The 23,156-nt window shown below is 43.6% G+C and overlaps 3 protein-coding genes and 5 non-coding genes across 10 annotated transcripts in view; all 8 read right to left on the minus strand.

Annotated features, from left to right (window-relative positions):
* Window positions 1-139: 139 nt before the first annotated feature.
* Window positions 140-10,608, minus strand: hyal3 (hyaluronidase 3). The gene is made up of 7 exons (XM_034087338.2): window positions 10,445-10,608; window positions 3,769-4,074; window positions 2,135-2,570; window positions 1,904-2,051; window positions 1,161-1,287; window positions 875-964; window positions 140-798 (listed from the first exon to the last, which is right to left on the minus strand). The coding sequence occupies exons 2-7, from the start codon at window positions 4,045-4,047 to the stop codon at window positions 514-516; spliced, it is 1,365 nt and encodes a 454-aa protein (XP_033943229.1). The 5' UTR covers window positions 4,048-4,074; window positions 10,445-10,608; the 3' UTR covers window positions 140-513.
* On the minus strand, window positions 4,266-14,029 carry LOC117449579 (N-alpha-acetyltransferase 80). 2 transcript variants are annotated; one of them, XM_071203824.1, is made up of 2 exons: window positions 13,902-14,029; window positions 4,266-8,475 (listed from the first exon to the last, which is right to left on the minus strand). In XM_071203824.1, exons 1-2 carry the CDS (start codon window positions 14,013-14,015, stop codon window positions 7,519-7,521), a joined length of 1,071 nt encoding a protein of 356 aa, XP_071059925.1. In that variant the 5' UTR covers window positions 14,016-14,029; the 3' UTR covers window positions 4,266-7,518. The 2 variants fall into 2 exon arrangements, with proteins under 2 accessions (XP_071059925.1, XP_071059926.1); XM_071203825.1 differs by having other exon boundaries at window positions 4,266-8,461; window positions 13,902-13,983.
* Window positions 10,955-11,068, minus strand: LOC117450202 (U5 spliceosomal RNA). The gene has a single exon (XR_004552579.1). It is a non-coding gene; the product is annotated as a U5 spliceosomal RNA (small nuclear RNA).
* Window positions 11,415-11,528, minus strand: LOC117450181 (U5 spliceosomal RNA). Its single transcript, XR_004552561.1, has one exon. It is a non-coding gene; the product is annotated as a U5 spliceosomal RNA (small nuclear RNA).
* LOC117450182 (U5 spliceosomal RNA) lies at window positions 11,739-11,852 on the minus strand. The gene has a single exon (XR_004552562.1). It is a non-coding gene; the product is annotated as a U5 spliceosomal RNA (small nuclear RNA).
* Window positions 12,165-12,278, minus strand: LOC117450200 (U5 spliceosomal RNA). Its single transcript, XR_004552577.1, has one exon. It is a non-coding gene; the product is annotated as a U5 spliceosomal RNA (small nuclear RNA).
* Window positions 12,627-12,740, minus strand: LOC117450183 (U5 spliceosomal RNA). The gene has a single exon (XR_004552563.1). It is a non-coding gene; the product is annotated as a U5 spliceosomal RNA (small nuclear RNA).
* Window positions 14,030-16,803: 2,774 nt separating the features above from the next.
* prkar2aa (protein kinase, cAMP-dependent, regulatory, type II, alpha A) overlaps window positions 16,804-23,156 on the minus strand; it is a 72,500-nt gene continuing 66,147 nt past the window's right edge. For both annotated transcript variants that reach the window (XM_034087167.2, XM_034087166.2), the window contains exons 6-11: window positions 22,217-22,358; window positions 21,528-21,629; window positions 21,036-21,110; window positions 20,851-20,916; window positions 19,412-19,550; window positions 16,804-18,019 (exon numbers count right to left, since the gene is read on the minus strand). In XM_034087167.2, the coding sequence (XP_033943058.1) occupies window positions 17,895-18,019; window positions 19,412-19,550; window positions 20,851-20,916; window positions 21,036-21,110; window positions 21,528-21,629; window positions 22,217-22,358 (649 nt within the window). In that variant the 3' untranslated portion in view covers window positions 16,804-17,894. The remainder of the gene's footprint in view (window positions 18,020-19,411; window positions 19,551-20,850; window positions 20,917-21,035; window positions 21,111-21,527; window positions 21,630-22,216; window positions 22,359-23,156) is intronic.

The following is a 23,156-nucleotide window of genomic DNA, read 5'->3' on the forward strand; positions in this document are numbered from 1 at the left end:
ATAAAAGACACACTATCTTAATATAACAGTGTTTTCTGTTTGTGCTGTCATTCAGACATTGTGCCTCATTAAACATGTTAAATACAAAGACTGACTTAGATGTGAAACACAAATCATTAAATGCAACAAAAAAACAATACTAGTTTGCTTTTTTTAATCAAAACAATGTAACATTTATTAAGGGTCAATGACCTCGACCACCACATTACTGTGTTAGTATTCCTGCTGCAAAAACACTGCAGTGTAGGTTAAAAGCTTAACATGGAAAGTGCTTTCAGTAACAAAAAGTTAAGAGGAAAAAAGTGACAAATCCTGAAAAATGTACTGAAGTGTCATCAAGTTAAACTCAAGATGATTTGCATGTGGAGGGAAATCTAATTCAAATCCGTTGTTCATGCATACTTCGTGATTTTTGTGTGAAATAAACACAATTCACTTATCTCCTTTTAAATGACTGATGTCTGTTTGTTAGAAACATTCCTGTTACTTGCTATTCTCTCTGTTTTCGTTCTTCTACTCTTGACACTCCTGCCCGGTCCAGCCCGGGTAGCACTGACACAGGAAGTGGTTGTGAAATGCTCTGCCATGAGAGGAGTCAGAGAGGAAATGGATTTTATTGGGGTTAAAGGTCAAAGCTAGACCTGAGGAGATCATGTGACCAGAGCCGGGGCGTCGCCTGGCACAGCGTCCATTGCCATGGCAAAGTTGAAGGCTGCACCGCTTAGTGTCCGACCTCAAGGATTGGACGAAGGGACCCAAGACAGTGTGCACGTAGTCCCTGAGAAGGATGCACTGATTCTGGAGAAAGGGGAGGGGTTACACACACACACACACACACATGCAAATACACACATTTCTGCCAAACATTACATACCTGAGATTGGGCAAACTTCAGCTCCCCCCACAGCACCACTCCAGCAGCACCCAGCGCCGCACTCTCCCCCAGCGTGTGCACCAGGTCCATCTGCACACACACACACACACACACACACACACACACACACACACACACACACACACACACACACACACACACACACACACACACACACACACACACACACACACACACACACACACACACACACACACACACACACACACACACGGTTTGTGTTTGCATGAGAGTATGTGATTTGATGAGTTGCAAGTAATCCCACCTTATTAAGAAAAGTGAGCGTGTGTGTGAATGCCAGCCTGGCGTAGGGAAGGACCGGTGTGGCTTGGTTAGTATCGTTGCCATGGCGCCAAACTGACGCCACCCTCAAAGCCTCCAGCAGCCTGTGTCTGAGAGCAGAGGAACATCCTTCAGTTACTCCTTTCAAGGGTTCACCCAAAGACCATATATATGTATAGAATAGAGACGTTCCCTCCTCTCCATCACAATGGAACTAGACGGCACTCGTTGTGCTCAAAGTGGAAAAAATAGCATTGAAAAACTAAAGAGCAATGTGTCATGACCAGGTTAGTATGTAAGAACTATGTTCTCTCTACCAAACCGCATAAATCAATAAGTGAATGCAAGTAGATGCAAGCTTCCTTCTGCGAGGTGATTTGGTGAATAATAGTTCCATAGGAAACCAGGTTATGGTTTCTGGAAAAAGACATGGGTGTTTAGTTTCTTCTAAAGTCTTTTTTTCCGCCTTGAGCACCACAAGCTGAGTGCCATCTAGTTCCATTATATTAAACAGAAAGCAGTCGATTATATATATATATATATATATATATATCCAAATAGCACAACAGGTAAGAGGAAACATATGGATTTTTGATGTTGGGGTGAACTGTCCTTGAACATCCTGTGTACAAAGCTTTTTGTTTGATTGCATGTGAATAACAGTTGTTCATAGGTTGTTATGGCTGAAGCGGTGTGAACACTTCTTCATGTCTCTCCGCTCTGTACCTGACCATCAGAGCTGCGTCCGTGGACCCTTCCAGCCATGGAGGCAGGTAGATGCTGGGATACAGAGCGGAGGACTGACTCCAGAGCCAGGACAGACGGTCGTTCTGCTCTTCGGTTCCTGCATGGCAGCGTCCTGTGTAGCTTTGATCTAAACCCAAGTAAAACACACAGGCTCAGTCTTTATCATCACCAATCATGAACTGCAACAATGTATTACAGTGTTTCTCAAACCTGTCTTTTGCTTGTGATTATTAAAGCAGGCAGGGAAACCATAAAACCCCCAGAGTCCCTCGGGGCGATGTGTGACCCCCATTCGAAGCGTCTCCCCCATGAACCTCCGAGCGCTCTCCTCAAACATCTTCGTTGCCAACAATGTCGTTTCCCTTTCTGACAAATCTGGTTTCTCCTGTCTCACCAGCAGCTTAGACTGCCTCCGATACTCCATCTTGGTTCCAAAGTTTCTCTCCCACAATGGCCGCCAGTCTTCCCAGTCGATAACAGCTAACCCGTTGAAGTTTGGCTGCAGAGAGGAGGACATCTGCGACAGCGCCAGGGAGAGGTGAGCCGAGAGGTCGCTGAGCTGAGGGATCCCTCCGTTTACCTTCCCCCCGCCTCGGGAGAGGTAGGGGTATTTCCCCAGGCGGTCGCGGTAGAAGATAGTCATTTTCTAGAAAAGCAAACATTTGAAACTATTGTTTTGGTTTTATGTCACATTTAGCTACTTAGTTTAGTTTATTTATTTATAGTGTCGTGGACAGTCCCCATCGATGAATTGTCACAAAAACAGTAAATGGAGCAGCTTTAGCCGACATGGCTAATTTCCAGCTGTTGTCCCCGGCCAGATGGTAATAGACACCCTTAAAATTACAATATATCAACAGCATTAGTTATAAGAAAAATATATAAAATAAAATAAAAAGGAGGAAAGAGGATAAAAGAGAACAATAAACAACACACGTTACTATATACAGTACATGTCACATATAGCACATCACAATCACATCACAGAAACGAGGGGCAACATCCATGATCACAACATGTAACACTCACGCCATACTCAACACAGACTCGTGTGTGCAGGTGTAGTTCTCAGTGAACCATGTTTTTAAGTGAGCTGTGAAGGTGGGATGTGTATGTGTGTCTTTGATTTGAGTGGGTAGAGAATTCCACTTTTGTATAGCTGTGACCGAGAATGATGACTGACCAAAAGCACTCTTCCTGAATGGGACTGATAGGTCGCCACGTGTGGAGCTTCTAGTGGTCCGTCTGGTGTTGTTACGTTGAGTAACCAATGAGCTAAGAGGTGGAGGGGCTGTATTGTGCAGGATTTTGTAAACCAGAACGATACTTAGCCTTAGCATCCTCACCAACCCTTTACAGCAGCGGGCATATTTATTCAGCATTAACTGCCCTGATAAATTGGTTTAACTCCAAAAATACAACATCCTAGCCATCTAGATCATTTCCGTTTAGCATTCAGCCATAGTGGAGCTGAAAGAGGCAAGTGAACGGCTCAAAGCAAAGGCTATATCTCTTAGAGGCCAAATGGTACTGAGGGATAATCGTCTGGCAAGAATTGAAATGTGTGTTAGCTCATTTAAAAACATATTTGTATATCACATGCAACCGATTTGTAATATTTAGTTCATTTAAAGATCGAACCAATGGGGGGAAAATATATTGCAATAGTCATTTTCAAAAGTACTATGACTGCAAAAGCAGTTATTGTAATAATTACAACCAGAATGTAACAGCAGATCAGACTGTTCCCATTAACCTTATTGATAGCAATGGCCGACACATGGAAATACTAAACACTTCAAATTGAATCACGGACTGGGGTCAGTAAAGTGGGGCCACTGTACTTCACCCTCTGGGGTCACCTGTCCCAGGAAGCGCTGCTCTCGGTTCTCCACGATGTCGAAGGCGCTCAGGTCCAGGTGGATGTTGAAGCGTGAGTGACACTGAGCTGTGGGCAGGTTCCACACCACAACGAAGGGCCGCTGCTGCAGGATCCAAGCTGCTGCTGCACCAGGCAGGGGGGTGTGGGGGTCTCCATTGGGGGAGGCCAGGGACAGAGGGGTGAGAAAGAAGAGGAAGAGGAAGAGGAAGAGGAGGAGGAGAGGGAGGTGAAGCAGCACCATGGCTGCTCACCCACTGACGAGTCCTTCCTGACAGGAGAGAGGTTTCATATGAGGAACGGTTCTGCCCTGGGATCAAGAAGTCATACACACATACTGTTGATATTGGGCAGCCCATAATAGTTTCTTTTTTGTTTTGCTAATTCTAACTCCTTGTAAGATTATATTTGATTAATAATAAACATTAGATGTAATAATATAGGCGAAGAAAGACAAATGTATACGTTTATAAATCCTCTTTATTACCAGAATTGTGATGAATTACACTCATCAACATGAAAAGGTGATTTTAAGAACGTTTCAGTTCTCTGGCAGTTCAACAAGGCACAATCATCCTCATGTTCAAGATTACAGTTCCACATGAAAACATCAAACAGTGAGTGGTTGGTTGGGATAAACCAAAATATGTTCTAAAATATGTTTTACTAAGCGTTCATGTTACGGTGTATGTTGGAAGCAGGACCCAAATGCAGATATAAACTGAAAAAAACTCCTTTATTTCAAGGCTAGGGCTAGGGATATAAACAAAGACAAAACAGAACACTCACCGACGAACTAGTCATGACACAAGACGAACCGACATTGAACACTGGGAGACAGGGGAATTTAAACACAGGGTAACTAGACACAGGTGGGAACAATCAGGGGTGGGGCCAACACTGATGAGCACAGGAGACACAAAAGGAGTGACAGGTGAAAACAATCAGACAACTAGACACACCAGGGAAACTAACGACGGGAGGAAAAACACAGGGAAAACTAGGGCCACCAGGGTGGGTGGAGGGGGTCTGGAGGACGGGACTGAACTGACCGCCCAGGGGCACGGCAGAGGACCAGGAAGGGGTCTCGGGCGGACGACCCGGGGGAAAGGCAGAGGACCAGGAAGGGGTCTCGGGCGGACGGCCCGGGGGTAAGGCAGAGTCCAAAAAGGGGGATTCGGGCGGACGGCCCGGGGGCAAGGCAGAGGACCAGGAACGGGTCTCGGGCGGACGGCCCGGGGGTAAGGTAGAAGCCGAGAAGGGGGACTCGGGCGGATGGCCCGGGGGCAAGACAGAGTCCAAGGTGGGGGTTATGGAGGGGCGAAGGCCACCGCGGCCGGGAAAGTCAGGGGGCCGGGCTCGAGGTCGAAGGCCGTGACTCTCAGGGGCCAGGGATCGAGGGTAAAGGCCGTGGCTCTCAGAGGGCCGGGCTCGAGGGCGAAGACCGGACAGCTCCGGAGGCCGGGCAGGAACCGGAGGCCGGGCAGGAAAGCGCTGATGGGACAGCTCCGGAGACCGGGCAGGACCCGGTGTCGGCCGGACAGAAACCGGAGCCGGTCGGACAGGCTTCGGCAGGATCCCCCACGGAAGTGGACCAGGAGTTGGCAGGAACCCCGGCGAGACAGGTGATGGACATGGGGCTGGCAGGGCCCCCGGTAGAACCTCCAACGGCACAGGATATAGGGTTGGCAGGACCCCCGGCAGGGGAGTAGAGGGCGGGACCTCCAACGAGACCGGACCTAGGGTTGGTAGGACCCCCGGCAGGGGAGTGGACGGCGGGACCTCCAACGAGAAAGGAGAAGGAGCTGGCAGGCCCCCCGGCAGGAGAGTATACGGCGGGACCTCCAACAGGACAGGACATGGAGCTGGCAGGTCCCCCGGCAGGAGAGTAGACGGCGGGACCTCCAACGGGACAGGACAAAGGGTTGGCAGGACCCCCAGCAGGAGAGTAGTCGGCGGGGCCTCCAACGGGACAGACATACGATTGGCAGGACCTCCGGCAGAGGAGTAGTCGACGGAGCCCCCAACGGGACAGGACCCGGAGTAGGGACCCGAGAGGAGACTCGAGAGGAGACTTGAGAGGGGAACCAAGGAGGAACTCGAGAGGGGACTCGAGAGGGGAACCAAGGGGGAACTCGAGAGGGGACTCGAGAGGGGACTCGAGAGGAGACTCGAGAGGGGAACTAGAGAGGGGAACTAGAGAGGGGACTAGAGGAGGGACTAGAGAAGGGAACTCGAGAGGGGACTCGCGAGGGGAACTAGAGGGACGAGAAGAGGGACGAGAGGAGGGACTAAAGGAGGGCCTAAAGGAGGGACTAGAGCAGGGACTAAAGGAGGGACTAGAGGAGGGACTAGAGGAGGGAACTGGAGAGGGAACTGGAGAAGTGACTAGAGGAGGGACTAGAGATGGGACTAGAGAAGGGAACTCGAGAGGTGACTCGCGAAGGGACCTAGAGGAGGGACGAGAGGAGGGACTAGAGCAGGGACTAGAGCAGGGACTAGAGCAGGGACTAGAGCAGGGACTAAAGGAGGGACTAAAGGAGGGACTAGAGGAGGGATTAAAGGAGGGACTAGAGGAGGGGACTCCAGAGGGGACTCCAGAGGGGACTCCAGAGGGGACTCCAGAGGGGACTCCAGAGGAAACTGGAGAGGGGACTGTGGCAGCTGGGGCCGGAAACCTGGCTGTAAGGTCCGGAGCGGAAGCCTGGACCCTGGCTGTGTAAGCCAGGTAATCCAGTATGGACGCAAAGCTGCGTGGGCCGGTACTGGAGCATGGAGGCATGGCTGCTAGCTTGGCTTTGCGCCTCCTTCTCTTAGCAGCCGCCTGTGGCATCAAAAAAGCTGAATCCGCTGGGTCCATCTTTGGTCGGTTCGTAATGTTACGGTGTATGTTGGAAGCAGGACCCAAATGCAGATATAAACTGAAAAAACTCCTTTATTTCAAGGCTAGGGCTAGGGATATAAACAAAGACAAAACAGAACACTCACTCACCGACGAACTAGTCATGACACAAGACGAACCGACATTGAACACTGGGAGACAGGGGAATTTAAACACAGGGTAACTAGACACAGGTGGGAACAATCAGGGGTGGGGCCAACACTGATGAGCACAGGAGACACACAAGGAGTGACAGGTGAAAACAATCAGACAACTAGACACACCAGGGAAACTAACGACGGGAGGAAAAACACAGGGAAAAGGACCAGACAATATACAAGGAGGAAAATACCCATAACCAGACATACACAACTACAAACGTGACAAAACATGAGAATCCTGACAGTTCACTCGACCTTTGTCACAATCCATATCTTCCAAAAGATTCCCTCAAGAGAAAACAGTTACATTCAGTAGATATTTAAACTCATTAACGCATCCAGAATGTACTTCCCAAAGAATTAACTCTCACTGTATGTGACCTCAAGTCTCTGTAAGGTCGCCTTTTGGACACTGACTGGCCGGTAAACTAGTGTGATGCCATAACAGATATCCTAAAGACCCAGTGACAAATCAAATCTGAATGGTTTGATGAAGATTTGGTAGGCAGGCACTCATTTCTCTCTGAATTGCTCTACACCCTGTCTTCTTCCATTACTTGTTGTGCGTCTGAGAGACCATTAATAGTGAGTGAGCTTTTTGAATTTGTATATGTTTCTATTGATGTGTGCACATATACACAAACACGTGTGAATGCAGCGGAGTGTGTGTTCGTCAAATGTCTTTGAGCATCCAGTAGATAGGACCTCCTTTAGCGTCTCTGTAGGGAGTTTCAGTCAGAGTCTGAACTACAAGCTGCCCTGCAGACTGAGGGGGAGGAGGTGGAGGGGGAGGTATGGATGAAGGTGGAGGAGGTATGGAAGAAGGTGGTGGAGGACAAGGAGGTATGGAAGGAGGTGGTGGAGGACAAGGAGGTATGGAAGGAGGTGGTGGAGGACAAGGAGGTATGGAAGGAGGTGGTGGAGGACAAGGAGGTATGGAAGGAGGTGGAGGAGGACAAGGAGGTATGGAAGGAGGTGGTGACCCCACAACACAAGCACTGTGTGGTACACGAGCCTCCATCTTTGTCCGTGTTTGCTCTTGTGTGTTCGTCTCTTGACCCGGCATTCTGGAGAACCTCAAGAGCGTCTCCATGGGAACAAATGCAGTCATGGCGCCTGCGTTCTGCACGGGCGTAGTCAGCACGTACCCCAGGTAGGCGTAGAAGTGCTGCTTATCGTGGGTGGTCAGGTACAGGCGATTGAACCCTCTGCTGTTGGCGTAGCGCTCCGTTTCCTCCATCAGAGTGCGACCGTAGCCCCGCCCCCGCTCCGCCCTGGACACCACCACTGACTCCAGGAACAGGCTGCTGCTCCGACCCACCACCCGGGACAGCCGGGCGTGGCCCAGCAGCCGCTCGGCCCCTCTGTGGCCCCGCAGGAGAACCAGGCACACGGGGAACTCTGCGCAGGACTTCTGGAGGGAGTGGACCCGGGCCGCCTGGCTCCTCTGCCACTCGGAGTTCACCAGGTCAGCGCAGGACCTCAGCAGGTCCGGGCGCCGGTGGATCGGAACCGCCTGGATCTTCTCAGAGAGCTGCGTCTCTTTATCTTCTCCATCCAGGGGGGAGATCTCACAGACTTTCCCAACAGAGTGTGTCGGACAGTCCGGTTCAGACCTGTCAGGGTTGAACTAAAGTCAGTCCGTGTTCAGTGTCAAATGTTAGGAAATACAGATGTTAGCAAATGGTTGCAACATGCAGTTCTTCCATGGTGTGGTTGGTCTGATTACATCAGTATGTTTTACACAACGGGAAGTTGAGTTGAGATTGTTGTCTTGTAAAATGGGACAGATGAACGTGCTGCTGTAAGCGGAGACACATGACCCAGCAGGATCAAACTAGAGTGTTGATCTCCCGCAGATCTCACCCAACGCTCCCTGTTTCCACTGCAACCTTTACTACCCTTCAGTTTCTGTAATAGACTGCTATAGTAAGCCTTGCTCATGGACACTGAGGACAGGGCGAGTGTTCAGGAGAGAGACGTTGACTATGAAGAGCAATGAGAGCAATGTTCAGTCACAAAACCACGCAAAACAGCTCTAGAGTAGGGATGTAAAAAACGATTCATGTCATTGTAGAATAATCTGACAATTAATTACTCGATTAATGTTGGTAAGTACAATTTCAAAACATAGTAACAAAATGACCCATCATTTTTGAAAAAGGTCATTTTGAAATTGCTTGTGCTGTCCAACCAACCGTTCAAACCCCGAAAGACGTTCAGTCTAATAATATAGCGACTAAAAAACACAAATAAGTATGGTTTCATTTAAGAAATACTTCAATAATTAATCAATTCAATCAAGTTAGTGTTTCTGCTCTATGCCTTTCTGAGGACTTGATTGAATATTTAGGTACATTTAATCTACTTTAAAAAGCACTTGGTTCATGAGAAATACACTTTTTGCATCTTGGCAACATGTGTCCTGCACAGTGAGTATCAGAGTTCCCTATGAGCTCACAAACAGCTGACGAGTAAAGCAGAGCCTGGTGTTACAATAAGTTGTAATAAAAAATGCCATTGCCCTTTGAATGTTTTGACATGTTACATTGTCAGAGTTCTGTTATATCTCATGCAGATATGTTTAATGGAGTCATCATCCTCTCTCATCAGTCTGAATGAGGAAGTGACTTATATCTTACACATCTCACCACCGTTTCTTGAGAAGGCTGAAGACATCCATAAAAACTAGTTCCTGATGCATTTACTTATCTGCAAATTATTTAATCAAATATTATTTCTATGCCTATTTTCTTGTTTTTTTGTACATAAAAAACGGCTGTGATGGATTCAAACTGAGCCTTCCTATATTGAAGTTATTAGACCACGATGTTAAAAGTATGCTTGAAGCACAAAGTGACACAACACAATGTAGGAGATATAGCTGTGTGTAGCCATTGGTGTAACTTTTTCAGGTAAAAAAACACCTCTGCATTAAGAGCCGCCCCCCCCCCCCCGCCCGCCAACAATACACATATGTTTACAATACTTCATTTGACAACTAGTGCAGTAACAATGCTGCGCTGCTGCATAGCGGGAGCAACAATTGCTTTACTATTCTCTATTCAACTATTACTAATATTAAACATGTCACAGGTCCAAACTGCACCACTTGGGTTAACAGAAATACACCCAAAAAGGGAAGTGAACAGTCCTCCAGGTTGTACATGCTCTCTGGTGGAAATAAACTAAGTGTACAATTCTTTGTGCACGCTGTTCTCAGAACATTTTAAAAAGAATGATCCTAATGCAAAGTGATGGGGACATGTCCCCAGGTATTCATTATGCCTATGGTGGCAACAGTTAATATCGCTAAGGCCTAAATAACTTGGTTGACTAGTACAATTAATCAGTCATTCAGTAAGTTAAGAGTCTCCAACTATAGGCCTTAAAATCATCTTAAAGAAGCAGATCACAGAGCTGAGTTCATCATGTTAAAGAGGTGAATAAACACTGAAGAGTTTCTATATTTTCACAAGTGTTTAAATAAGAAACAATACCAAATCAAAAAAGGTTCATCAAAATGGTTAAAATAGTCTGTGTAGTGTTTGGGAAACATAGAATGAAAACCCACCAACAATAAAAACAAACAAACTCACCGAGAGAGACAAGATGAAGCCGAACACCTGACAGACAGCTTTGAAGCTGGTACTCAACGAAATGTCACATTCTCACAAAAAAAGGGATGTTGGAAAGATTGAACAGGAAACTGGTCACTGTCTGATAATCACTGCAGGTGATCTCGAGGTTTAAAAAAGAAAAGCACAGCTGTCACTTCTAACAGCAATGATGACTTCAGTGTCTGAAGGTGTTGCTGTGAGCAGCTCTATTTAATTCAGCCATCACTCATCACAACACGCAGGAGAAAAGACCGTTTGAGTTCTTATGGGCATTCTTATCTTGTAAAGCCAAACAAAATCAACAATGGCAAATTTGATATAACTAAAGGTGATTTTTATTGAATTATCTTAGCCAATACATAAATAAATGTTCTTTAATATGTTGGTATTGAATGTGGTTTCTGATCGTCTTTCTTCTCCCTGAGCTTTGTTTTTCCAACAAAGCAACTGGTATGGTATGTCTATCATTTATTGTTCACAGTATCAGGAAGCCCCACATACGCAGGGCGTCAAAAAATTATTTGAAACTCTTATTGTTCCTCTCCACGGAAATCTTTAGTAAAAGGCGAAAGATTTATGCGCTCTGAAGAGAAACAAGAGTGTACTGAAGGAAAAGAGAGCGAGCAAGGTTCCTTATTCCCCGCCACAGCTCCCTCTGTCACGGTGTGTGTACGAGTTTCAGAATACATACCGGGTTGTAGGGAATAACCCTATGGACTAAACCAGCATTGAAATAAAACATGGTGTTCTGAGTTTTACGTTATTGATCCACGTGTTTGTCGTTAACTGTAGGCTATGCATCAGAAACGCGTTTGAGTGCGTAAACATTGGACAGTTCACAGGCTGGGTAGAGACCTTTATATATACAGTATATGGTAGAGACACAGATGGTAGAAGAACAGAGACTGCCTCTTTACGGTTTATGATTTTTTTTTTTGACAATTCAGGAAGCCCCACATACGCAGGGCATCAAAAAATTAGTTGAAACTCTTAATGTTCCTCTCCACGGAAATCTTTAGTAAAAGGCGAAAGATTTATGCGCTCTGAAGAGAAACAAGAGTGTACTAAAGATCCAGGGAGTGAGCACCGTATGCTGTTCCCCGCCACAGCTCCCTCTGTCACGGTGTGTTCACCATTTCGAAATACACTCCTAGATGGTAGTGAATAATTTAGAGTTGTATTGAAACAAAATGTAATTTAATCTAATGTAGTACACACTTTGTAAAAAGACTGCCTCTTTACGGTTTATGATTTTTTTTTTGACAATTCAGGAAGCCCCACATACGCAGGGCATCAAAAAATTAGTTGAAACTCTTAATGTTCCTCTCCACGGAAATCTTTAGTAAAAGGCGAAAGATTTATGCGCTCTGAAGAGAAACAAGAGTGTACTAAAGAACCAGGGAGTGAGCACCGTATGCTGTTCCCCGCCACAGCTCCCTCTGTCACGGTGTGTTCACCATTTCGAAATACACTCCTAGATGGTAGTGAATAATTTAGAGTTGTATTGAAACAAAAATGTAATTTAATCTAATGTAGTACACACATTGTAAAAAGAGTAGCAACTGGGTGTTTCTATTGCTCCATCAAGTGTTATGTGAGAGCTCATCGAACACATCACAGGGAGAAGGAACTAGAAACACTTTCCGCGTGGAAGGAGAAATCATTTCGTTTCAAGCGTTTTTATTTGACAGTATCAGGAAGCCCCACATACACAGGGCATCAAAAAATTTATTGAAACTCTTATTGTTCCTCTCCACGGAAATCTTTAGTAAAAGGCGAAAGATTTATGCGCTCTGAAGAGAAACAAGAGTGTACTGAAGAACAAGAGAGTGAGCAAGGCTTCCTATTCCCCGCCACAGCTCCCTCTGTCACGGTGTGTGTACACGTTTCAGAATACATACCGGGTTGTAGGGAATAACCCAGCATTGAAATAAAACATGGGCACTCAAAAAACGTGTTCTGAGTTTTACGTTATTGATCCACGTGTTTGTCGTTAACTGTAGGCTATGCATCAGAAACGTTAGAGTGCGTAAACATTGGACAGTTCACAGGTTGGATAGAGACCTTTAAATATACACAGTCTATGGTAGAGACACACGAACTGGAAGTAGAACAGAGACTGTCTCTTTACGGTTTATGATTTTTTTTTGACAATTTAGGAAGCCCCACATACGCAGGGCATCAAAAAATTAGTTGAAACTCTTAATGTTCCTCTCCACGGAAATCTTTAGTAAAAGGCGAAAGATTTATGCGCTCTGAAGAGAAACAAGAGTGTACTAAAGAACCAGGGAGTGAGCACCGTATGCTGTTCCCCGCCATAGCTCTCTCTGTCACGGTGTGTCAATACATATTTCGAAGCAAATACCAACCGCATTGTATCAGAAGGGAAAGTAAAGTTTGTTTCGTCTAACTACAGCATTGCAACGTTTTGAAGGAAATACAAGTGTTTGTATGATGAACGTTTAAGATAGCAAGTGTACGCTATGCATTATGGGAACATGGCGCCCACGGTTACGCCCCTACCTTTTCAACATGTTTTACTTAAAAAATGCCATTGCTTACCAATACAAAACATTATGATTGGGCTTTGTTTGAATGAAGCCAATACTTTATAACGTAAGAATAGCTCTCTTTTTTACACGTTTTCGATAAGAAACTGCTCGCCTGCATCAAACAATCCAAAGATTAAACGCATCAAGATAGTTGTTGCCTGCCGTTCCGTTTAAGCTAGTATGTTAATTTGAAACATGACATTATATTCCTTCTGAACACCGTCTGCTTTTCTTTTGACGAAGTGTCTGCATACTATGAGTAGACCCCAGACCCACTTCTAAATATGGGATAAGTAACATGTATCAATATTGCACTTGATCTATCAGAGCTTTGTAACTTCCACTCAGAGTTGTCATACTGTAATCATCTTCCTTTTGAAATGTTTTGCAGTAACCAAACCCACTGTAAACTTATGACAGTAAACTTAAACATGCGATTTATAAAAGTTAGTAAGACACACACATCTCATACTTATATAGAATATAAAACCATGAAATAATACAAAAATATAGTCGCCTCAACTAAAATGAGAATGTCCTATCTTTGCATGCCCTAGATTAAAATGAATGAAACATGTTTGAGGGAAGCCTATAAACATATTTCATTTGAGATATGAAACCATTTGGCTGTCGTAGGGGAGAAAACAACCTATATTTTGGACAAATTGTCCTGTTCCCCTCTTCGAACCCACTACCATGGGTAGACTACAGCTACACACTCACAGGTGGAACTCAGTGCTACATGCTAGCTAGCTCATGAGCTCACTTTCAGCTTTAGGAGTACATGAAGTGACATTTGTTTAAAATTTGGAGTGACTACAAGTTTACTGTTTGTTAACGAACAATATGCTACATTTGTGTTTGTTTCTCACTACGTTACCTACATCATTATTCTCGCGGCTCGTCGCCGGGGCTCTCCCGTGCTCGTGTTTCAGTGACAGCTGATCTGGGGTCGGCGTTGATTCCAGCAACGCGGGAACACAGCAGCTAACAACCATCGATGTGAACTGTTCCACGGTCAGTTTCTAACCGTTAATCCTGCCTCTACTGTAACAGGAGGAAATGTTGCTGCTGCGGAATTGTCTGCCACCTAGTGGATAGGAGTGTTACTCTATAAGAAAAAGCTACTACATTAATGTCATTTATTGGTACTTCAGAGTAGGTACAACAGCCCAGCAGTATTTTAAATGTGTATTACCTCTCCCCATCTCTATCTGAACGATTCAGTTTCACTTATTGTGGGTATCTGTAGCCTTTTGATGGATGATGGACATCAAAGGCTCAGATGCCATTTGTTTGGCGACACCTTAAAGGGAAATGGAAACACTTTTCAAACTGCTTTCCATGCGACAATATTACCATTAGGAAATGTATTTATCTAGTCTATTTCCAATGTAAACGATCGAGATACGCGAATTTACTTTTTGAAATACGTGCCTAATGACCATGGGCGCTTCCATTGCTCCGGGACTTTTCCAGTGACGTCACTGACTGGCTTCCTGGGCCAAAGCTCAATAACAAACAACATGGCGTGCAATGCACCAGTAGTTTACATTACAAGAAAACGGTCGTCGTCAGGAGTTTATTGTATTGCCCCAGGCTGCACAAATGGATTTTATACAAAGAAGGAAGAAGTACATTTCCATAGGCTGCCACTAAAGGATGAGAAGCTGCTCAAAGTCCAGTCTGGATGCCTGGTTCAATACAAAACATTGGATTTGAAGCCAGGATCTGTTCCCACAATATTCGATTTCTCAACGTATGCAGTTGGGAACACCGACCGTCCCAGCACGTCGGCCGCGCAAGACAATGACAGTGTCAACAAACGTGAAGTTTGAGCCACCAAACGAGTTGCTTCAGCTGCCGAGAGAGAGGTAAATATTGCAGCACTACCAGATTACTAGCTCACACATGTATTTACTGACACAGTGTGACCTTATTAATTAACGCAATCGCGTCCAAACTAAATGGTAGCTATTATTATGACGCACAATAGAGAATTGGGGGTGTTCTATAGCTCAACTAATTAAACTGGCATACACACGCTCATCTGTCGAAAACAGCCCTAAAAAGGCTAGTATTGCTATTGATGGCACGGAGCACAGAGCGGACAGCAGATAACGGAATTGCAGTTGTATTGCTTATAGATTATCAGAACATTTCAAAGGGGACACAGCCCCATTGGATATTAACCTATGGATTAACTACATCATCGTTTTTATCGTTGTAATGCCATTGAAGACCAGTTTAGACCAGACAATGAGGAAGGTAAGCCGTTAGCCTGGCGTATGTTAGTACCTAGCGCCACTTGTTTTGATGTACGTTTTTGTGGATAACCTCGCGAGTTTGTATCTTTCAGTGTTGAGGTGGGCACCGTTAGATTCTGTGTCTCCTTGCGATCATAAACGATGTGTTGGATGTGCGGATAGGATAAGTAATAAGGGAGCTAGGAGTGATTTTCGGTACAGTAATAGGTTAGCATTTTCGCTCGGGGCTAATTCAGAGGCTCACTGTTAGCATTGTGTTTTTTTTATTTTTTTTATTCCGGATCGTATGCCACTCTATTCGACCGAATCGGTTCATAAGCATAGGCCATGGGATGCCTGGTAACTGTAGATGCTTCCACATCAATGTCATCTCCCGACGAATAGTCAAATTCATCGTTCAAAACGTCGATCTCATTGCAAAATTCCTCCATCGCTGCCATATCTGCTACGTTGTGTTGACTTCTGGTGGAGCGAAAACACAGCCAGTGACGTCACCATTTGGGACTCCCCTAATGGCGGCGGCCTGGTCCCGGAATTCCCCACCCGGCCGGCGGATAATTAATTTTCTTTTGGCTAGTAATATCATATACAATAAATATTACGATCAATATCCATTGTAAAATGAATAAACTACCGGAATATTATAACTGTAATTGGTGTTTCCTTTCCCCTTTAAAGCAGTGGCGTAACAAGGTTGTGATTGGGCCTGGTGCCATTTTTTTTATTATTATTTTTATTTTATTGCATGGGCCCCTGGCCGGCTCTGGGCCCCGGTGCGTTGCACCGGCTGCACCGTCAATAGTTACGCCACTGCCTTGAAGCTTGACATCCTCCTGGATCTAAAAAAAATAAACAAACCCGTCTATAATGTAATTGTACCGCTTGTCTATTCTGTACACACAACATCTATCTGTCTGTCCTTGTATAATAATTCCTCCTTAGTGAGTTTCTCTTTAAATGTTTCTTCCATACCTTTTTCCCTATCCAAAGTGTGGGTTGAAAAGGACAGCATGTGTCATAGGCTGTATACGAGTCCCCGAGGGACATTTCTGACTTTTACATTACATTTCATTCGCTGATCCTTTTATCCAAAGCGACTTACAGTATGTGCAATAATTCCTGAGGATACAAATGCAAAATGGCTAGAATCCTGCAAGCTCATTAGCGTTGAATTAGCCAATCCCTTTTATGCTAAAGTACATACAGAAATAAAAAAATTGTTTTCAGATGTTATTGCCGTATACAAATATGGGTCTGTCTGCAACCATGCATGCAACACTGAAACACTAAACAGAATATTGTCTTCATGGCACCACATACTGTTGCACTAACATAACAATGGAGTTCAGGCAACAAACAGTGATTATGTGCTTAACATTTGCAGCAAGGCTGTTGTAATGCAAGGTAATGTTTATTGAATCCATCATATGCGTGTGTAAATATACTGTATCTGAATCCTTCAAAACACATTCTGAAGTTATTAGCTGAGTTTGAGTAGAAATTCAACAAAGAGTCCAGATTTTTAACAAAATGTTTGCTTTATTTTTTTCATTTTTTTTTATCCAGGACAACTCATTCAAGGATAATCAAGGAGAAATAAGCACTAATGTTTTTATTAGAATTTTTTTTCAGTTTTTACATTTTTTCAGAGATGGATGGTGAATTTATCATAATTGGTCAAAGTAAAACAAAAAAATAATAAATGAATATATAATAACAATACATTAATAATTAATTCAATACAATGAAGTGTTGTGTCGATGATAGAATAACAATGGCCCAGAAAACGTAGGGTTTTATTGTTTTCACTGCTTCTTCTGTGGTACTGCAATAATCACCAGCACTAACTCAACTCAATCAACAACAGTAGAGGAAGAAATGGAGTGCGTTCACAAAGTTCTGCACCCCGGCCTCCCAAAGAGGAAACACTTTTTTTATTTAAATAATATTTTATCAAAGCTTCTGTTTTTTTATCATCATAAAACGTTTCTAAAACTTATCTGTCTTCTTTAAACTTTCTTTCTCTTTTTTTTTTTGCATTTTTGATACATTTTCCTTTTCAGAGATTTTAAAAGTTTTTCGTCTTCATTTTACCACAATGTGTCCATTTTTGCAAGTGTGGTTGCCTATGTGTATCTGTACCCCTGTGTGTGTGTGTGTGTGTGTGTGTGTGTGTGTGTGTGTGTGTGTGTGTGTGTGTGTGTGTGTGTGTGTGTGTGTGTGTGTGTGTGTGGTTGATGTGGCCTTTTCTGAGGCTTGTTGGAACAACCTTGAGTTGTTTAAGTGCTCACATGAATGCGCCGCCTGCACGTATGAAGCATGATGATGTGTTTTTAAACGTGTGTTTGGAGAGTGTGTGTTTTATGTCCTTCTGCTGCTTTACCTGTATTAAGGTCACTGCAGCAGAGACGTTCATACTGAGAGGTTGAAGCTGGCTCAAGCAACAAGGTGTGTGTGCATGTATGTGTGAGTGTAAGTGTTTGTACGCCCTGTGTAAAGCTTATTAGGAGTCTGGAGCCACTACATGATAGGGGTGGGTGGGTGGGTGTGTGTGTGTGTGTGTGTGTGTGTGTGTGTGTAATAGAAGGCACGGAGGGTGGTGTGGGGGGCTCAGTCTCTCAAGTCCATGCTGGAGCCGAACAGGGCCACCAGCTGCTCCTCATAGTGGGAGATGTTCCTCTTCATGATCTCCTTACAGGAACCCAGGAGGCGCTCAAACGCCTGGATGTCTATTACTGCAGAGAGAGAGAAGGGGGAGAGGGAGATGTTAGCTGTGTCTTAAGCAGATTGTTTTCATTTGTGCTTTGACATTTGTCAATTTCAGGTAGAAATACCCCCCTGGTCCCATCTTAAATGTCCTCACTGGGCCTCAGAGGATCCTTAAAGTCCTGCTGATTTCATGTGTTCTTTATTAAACAGGGACAATGTGAAACTAAACCTTATTCGCAAACAAAAAAATAGATGATTTATGCCTGATTGAACTATAAGCTTATATTCATCTACAGTTCCTGTGCAGGTACACAGATAACAATAAACAGACTGTAAAAACGTAACATAGTCCCCATCACACTAACAATTATAGAGACAGATCGTGCATCAACATTTGAATACCAGCACATTTAACAGTTAAACGATACTACATATATCACCATTTATTTCAATAAATAACTTATTTTGACAAGACATACTTTCTTATTATGAAGCCATTTTCTTAGAGTGATGTTTAGGCCTCTTTTGAAGCAAACTGTTGTGCTCATTTGCTCAAAGTGTTCCCCTAACGGCAGATTAATTGTATACAGTCCAAACATACAGGGAGAATGATACAAGGACAGCAGACAGTGTGTTGCTGCGGGAGGTGCTTCAAAGCCGAGCAGCTGTTGGAGACTAGTGTACTTACAGTACAACAAAGATACACAGGTAAGTGTGACAGTGTGTGTTTAATATTGAAGGGGGTAAAAATAGGGGAGTGCTACATCTACTGTTAAAAAATCCTGTTTGAATAAAAAAATAAAAGCGGTGCAATTAGCATTTAGCAGAGGACAAAGAGGTGACAGAAAAACACGACAAGCTTTTAAAATTCCTGCGTTCATTTTCAAATGTTAAGTGCTCATCCACTGTAGAGCCTGAATTACAGCAACCACTTAAAAAAAGGCTTAATCACGACTGAACTGCCTTTAATCAACACGAATACAAGGTGACGAGCCAGACACAAATTGCTTGTAAGAGTGTTATTAGTGGGATATTATCACCACAGGCAGTGTTGTAAGGTTGTGTCTTCCTGGTCGAATGTACTTATTGTAAGTTGCTTTGGATAAAAGCGTCAGCTAAATGCAATGTAATGTAATGAATGGCTTAAATAATGCTTTTCATTTCACTATCACTATGTACCAAGGATGTATTGAATCTTTTAAAATGGTAGCTTTTTAAATAATGAATGAACACCGATTAAAACACAACACATCAAAATCGTATGTCATATATTAATTTGACATAACAAGGTGCTTCAGATGCAGATATCACATTGTTGGACATCTAACTTTGAAACAAAGCTACATCACATTAGCGTTGATTAGCATCGATGCGCACAGACGTGGTAAACGAGTGCGTCGGAGTGTATTTCTTCTCACCCACTAACTTGACGGGGCCCTCTGCGTAGACGGAGGCGGCCCGGGGCTTGTTGGTGACCAGGGCCAGCTCCCCGAAGTAGTGACCCCTGCTGCAGCGCGTCAGCTCCACCTCCACGTTGTCCGCATGGTCGGCCTTCGTCTGCGGGGGAGAGAGGAGACCGTTAAATGTGAACAACCACTGGGCATCTCGTTTTTCTCTCACCCCGAGCCAGAAGAGCTCAGCAGCTATTGTGATCCACGCAGTTGCTAAGCAAAACCAGGAAACACTTTGACACTCTGGTGGTCTTCACTAGGGAGAGTGGGTTGTTATTGTTAGGATGTGCTGCAAGGATAATGACTGCTTGGAAATATATGATCAGCTTTTGTGTCGGTGCTTATTCCTGCACATAAAAAAACAAATTTAGAATATTGATCAGCCTCTGAGAACGTTGTGATCGGGCCCGTTTGAACCATTCATTACAGCTGAAAAGAAGCTGCTGGGGAAATGGGGAATGGGATGCAGGGAACAATAAATGCATGTTTCAGAAAGGATAAGCTTTAGTTCTTATAGATTTGGTTTTTTAAGTTCTTTTTCATTAGGTATAATGTCTACATATAGTTTCAGAATAAATAAATGAAAAATGTAATGTATTGTTATTATATATTCATTTATTATTTGTGTTTGTTTTACTTTGACCAATTATGATAAAATTCAACATCCATCTTTGACAAAATGTAAAAAATGAAAATAAACTCTAACCTGCAAATTCATGCAGCCGGCTAACATGAGCTTATAGATTTCTTAAATTACATTTGATATTTTACAATATTTAAAACTTTTAAAGCAATATAATCTCCTGTAATGTCAAGTCTGATCAATTTCTGTGTTTTAGTGACACGAGAATTTACATGAATTCAGTGTGTGACTTGGTAGTGATCTATTAAGATAAAAAAAAAAAGAAGCTGAAAATAATATGGCTCATTCTTACGTACCAGTTTTCAGTTAAAGACAACCTTTATCCGGTTTTCTCCGAGTGGCTCCTCACATACATTTGGGGAAATATGTTAAGAGGATAAAGTTCTCAATCATTCCTGATTTAACTTTTGCATCTTGGAGGGGTCCCAACACTGGACGGGTTGTCTCGGGGAGGAGGTGCTGCCGTACTGACATTTATTGTTTAGTATTGACATTTTTCTTTTAGCCGACTGGTTTTCTATTTATTTATTTGTGTATTTTTTGTTTGTCTGTTTGTGTATGTCTGTCTGTGTGGGATTGTTACTCTACCTAGCTTTCTATAAAAGGGAAGATTTGTTTACCTACTTTTGATACATGCTCTGATAGAATAACTGTATGCTGTTGGAAAAACCCAATAAACAAAGTTTATATAAAAAAAAAGAAAAAGACAACATTTATCACAGGCCATTTTTGTTTAAATGTCAGTTTTAGAGGAGTGTCTTACTTTACTCTTCATCATGATCCTGACCTCTCCAGATTCTACAATATAGAAGCAGTCGGCTTTGTCTCCCTGTGGATACAAGAAACAGACACCTTGTAGATACATCTTCAAAGTATATGTACTTGTATGTTGAAATCCTATACAATTCATATTTGGATAAAACGGCGCCAGGTGTGTCCACGTCTCACCTGTGTGATGATGCGCTCGCCGTCGGGGAACTGCTTGGATCCTAATACATCCACGATCTTCATCCTCTCATTTGCCTGGGACAGGGAGGAGAGACAAACAGGAAGAGAGACCGTGAGAGATGATCATTGTTTTATTGACATCAGACATTCCTCAATCCATCACTTCATCTCCCCATGTGTTCTTGTTTCAGACCATTCACCCCATGTGTAGGTTAAGTACATCTTAGCCTAAGTGGTAGGAAAAAAGGGTCAAGTTTTTGGAAGTGTTGGAGAAATAGCATTACATTACACTATATTATATGTAGCATGTATAATTGTCCAAACTTTACTTTTAGCTATTATCTGAACTAAATATTCATTTTGTAAGTGAGTGTAGAACTTTTTCCATCATCAACAGGCTGGTGGTTAGCTGTTAGCTGGATGTTTAGCTGTGTGGTGGGATCCTGAAAAGAAGACCCTGTGAAGGAGAAATCCAAGAACAACTAAACTCACCTCCAGTGATTTGAGTAAGGGCACGGACTCGATGAAGGTCTCGTACATCTTCCTCTTCTTGGCATTGTTCTTCAGAATGAGTCTACGAAATGTGGCGCGGTCCTAGGGAAAAATAAAAACCAGTTGACACACACACACTTCCTGAAGCAGACCCTCTCAGCCTGTGAGACCGTGCTCGGCCACAGGGAGGCGCTGCAGCTGCGTGAAGCACAGCTCCATTCATAGAGAACAGGACTCCATTCTTAAGAAGTCTGAGCAGCTCTGCTCAATGCACTGCCTCTAGTTACTGTACAACATGCTCACAATACTATCCTAAGTACACAAGTACAGGCACAACTGAGCTTTCATATTTACATTTTTTCTTATTAACTTACGGAGCAATTCAAAAAAGATGTGGTACTAGTTGAAATGAAAATTAAAACAACTCATAAGCACATTTTATAATTTATAACCTACAAATATTGAAAACTACTCAATTAGACAATTCTTTACTTCTACACAAATGTGTATTCCCTCTGGGGCTTACAGCAATTTATAATCATAATCAGTTCGCGTGTCAAACAAATCCCTTAAGTGTGTGTGTGTGTGTGTGTGTGTGTGTGTGTGTGTGTGTGTGTGTGTGTGTGTGTGTGTGTGTGTGTGTGTGTGTGTGTGTGTGTGTGTGTGTGTGTGTGTCAGTGCACTCTCACCAGTCCCCATAGTGCCCCTTCATTGGTGGCGACGATAGTGGCGGCACGTGGCGTGTTGTACATGAGTGCCAACTCCCCGAAGCTGCCCTTATTGTTGTACTGACCCACCGTTGTTCCCATTACCACAATGTCAAACAGCCCCCTGAAGAAAGAGAGAGAGAGAGAGATAGAGAGAGTTAGGACAACTGATAGAAAAAGAGACATCGGAAAGGGAACCCAGAAAAATGAGTTTGATTTATTTAATTGAGCCAGATGAAGTGAACATTGTTTTGTTTATTGACCCACTGACAGGTTTAAACAGGAATAATTGCAGGTTATCTGTAGCATCGGGGCAGCACCCTGTGTTTGATTGGACAAGCAAATCATTGACTGTTTGTGAGGGTGCAGTAGTGTGTATACATTGTTTGTATATTTCATGCATTTGGAAGTTTTTACTACAGCTTGTAAAGGTATTAGCATTTCTGTAAACATAGTGGTCTACATGTGCAGCGTCAACACAATGTTTTCATGTTGGCATATAACTGTGATTGACAGTAACACGTCAGCAGAGCAGCCCCCCCCCCCCTCTGTATGAGGATTAAATGTGGGGAGGGTAATTTGCAGCGCTGTAGCGCAGCAGGATTAAACAGTCACTTTGTAACCTCGTCTGTCGTCCCATTGGCTGAGGAGTGGGGTTAAAGCCCTCGTGCCTGCTGTATTAGTATTGACTTAGTTTGACTGGATTACCATGACGATGGGGACGATGACCACTTGTTGTCGTCATTGTGCCTGAATACATTTAATCGAGTCAATGTGGACGTTATGTAATACTTTAAATACTGCGCGGTTAGATTCTTATTAAAGTACTTTTTCTTCATTATTCACAATACATCAGCTTGAGCATAGAAGGAGACATTAAGAAGAAAGATTGTTTTAATAAACTTGTTTACTTCCTGTTTCA

Source organism: Pseudochaenichthys georgianus, chromosome 7 (genome assembly GCF_902827115.2).
Source record: "Pseudochaenichthys georgianus chromosome 7, fPseGeo1.2, whole genome shotgun sequence".
Taxonomy (NCBI): domain Eukaryota; kingdom Metazoa; phylum Chordata; class Actinopteri; order Perciformes; family Channichthyidae; genus Pseudochaenichthys; species Pseudochaenichthys georgianus.